General features: G+C 45.3%; 1 protein-coding gene across 1 annotated transcript; it reads left to right on the top strand.

Moving 5' to 3' along the window:
- Positions 1-1,052: 1,052 nt before the first annotated feature.
- Positions 1,053-1,275, top strand: SARC_14400 (hypothetical protein; the record flags this gene model as incomplete). The annotated part of the gene is made up of 1 exon (XM_014291466.1): positions 1,053-1,275. A coding segment is annotated over one exon (223 nt), but the record flags the coding sequence as incomplete, so codon positions are not given.
- Positions 1,276-1,701: the final 426 nt, after the last annotated feature.

The raw sequence follows: 1,701 nt of genomic DNA, 5'->3' as shown, positions 1-1,701 counted from the left end.
TTTTAACGATTTAACGTATAAGTAGGATAGAAAGGGTCTGACCTCATATGGACGACAGTAGGGATATATCGTGAAATAGCTCATATATACTGCACCTCAGCCCTCAGGGCTCGGAGGCACCCAAGTATTGCACCCGCATCAAACATATAGGACCTGACCTACACGTTTTAAATACTACATTTACAAAACGTAATTAAAAATTGCAAATTCGCCATATCAACGCGGGCCGCGGCGCGGAGTGCAAAAGGAATGTCATCATGTGGTGTGTGTATGTGGTATGCTCACATACAGTCATGCACTCATAAAGTCATAAATACAGGCCTGGTGTGGCATGTAGTATGTACGTGTGAACTGTGGAGTGAGAGTGTGGAGTGTGGACTCTGTGGAGTGTGGGGACTGGCGGGTGGGGACTGGGGAGTGGAGTGTGGAGTGAGGAGTGTGGAGTGTGAGTGTGGACTGTGTTTCCGACTTTCAGTGTGGTTGTCACTCATTTTCCTGTCTTCAGTGCTGGGACTTGAGAGTTGAGAGTTGAGAGTTGAGAGTTGAGAGAACTTGAGTCTTGAGTCTTGGAGAGTGACACACACAGCAGCAGGGGAGAAGCAACGCTGCAACGAGTCTCTAGTAGCCGCTAACGACAGAGCATAAAATAGTTTTCATTTTTTTTTGTGAATAAACCCGCCCAATTTTCGACCTAGAATAGAATGTCGTAAACTGAACATACGGCGAAGCCGGGAAGTTGATTCAAGGAAATGCCGTTTACCAGTGAAACGGTGTATCGCTTTGTCGTGTATTACAAAGCGGTAACTTCGGGAAGTGTCACGATTCATAAAATATGATGACAACAAACATCTCATATCAGCGGCTATTTCGGGGGGAATTTTTTTTAATATTAAATGCCGATTCGAAATTTCGAATACAGGGGACCTGTTCGGCTGAGCGGCTGAGCGGCTGAGCGGTAAGGATACTCTGGCAATTTCTTTCTATATTGATGGAAGTGCATTAGCAACCGGTGCCCAGTCTTACGTATCGGCTAATACAACTATAACGCAAAGATGGAGGAATTATCAGAGTTTCAGTCAATCCCGCGGACATTCGAATACTACCAAGAACACTGGAATCCCACATGGTCCGAGTGGATCTGGTTACCACCAGGAGTGCACTGGGAACACCTTGCAAGTGAAAAGTACGCCAAACCACACCACTTGGCCCCAGCACTATACCTGGTGGTGGTTATTGTACTGGTGCGCCTAGCGCTAGAAGGGTTTCTGTTTCCTAGTAAGTACTGTACTGAAATTTATATTCATGCACCACACACATAAACACAGGCACACAAGCACATTCAACCAAACGCCCAACCACACCCCACAGCCCCACCCACATACATGTATACGTACCTGCACATACATCACACCCACCCACATAAATTTACACGCGCAACACATACACAAATTACATACACACATACACACGTAAATACTCATACACATAAACACAAATATAGGCACACATGCACTTACGTATATACACGCGAGCGCACACGACGTGTACAGCACACACTTGCACAAAAACAATAACGTGCACACACTCCTACACATACACGTACACACATACACACACACATACATACACAAACACTCTCACACAAATTTACGTCAAACACAAATACACACACACACACACACACAGACACACACACACATA

This window comes from Sphaeroforma arctica (assembly GCF_001186125.1).
Source record: "Sphaeroforma arctica JP610 unplaced genomic scaffold supercont1.4580, whole genome shotgun sequence".
Classification (NCBI taxonomy): Eukaryota; class Ichthyosporea; order Ichthyophonida; genus Sphaeroforma; species Sphaeroforma arctica.
Note: the sequence above shows the minus strand (reverse complement) of the source record. Positions and strands in the feature narration are given on the sequence as shown.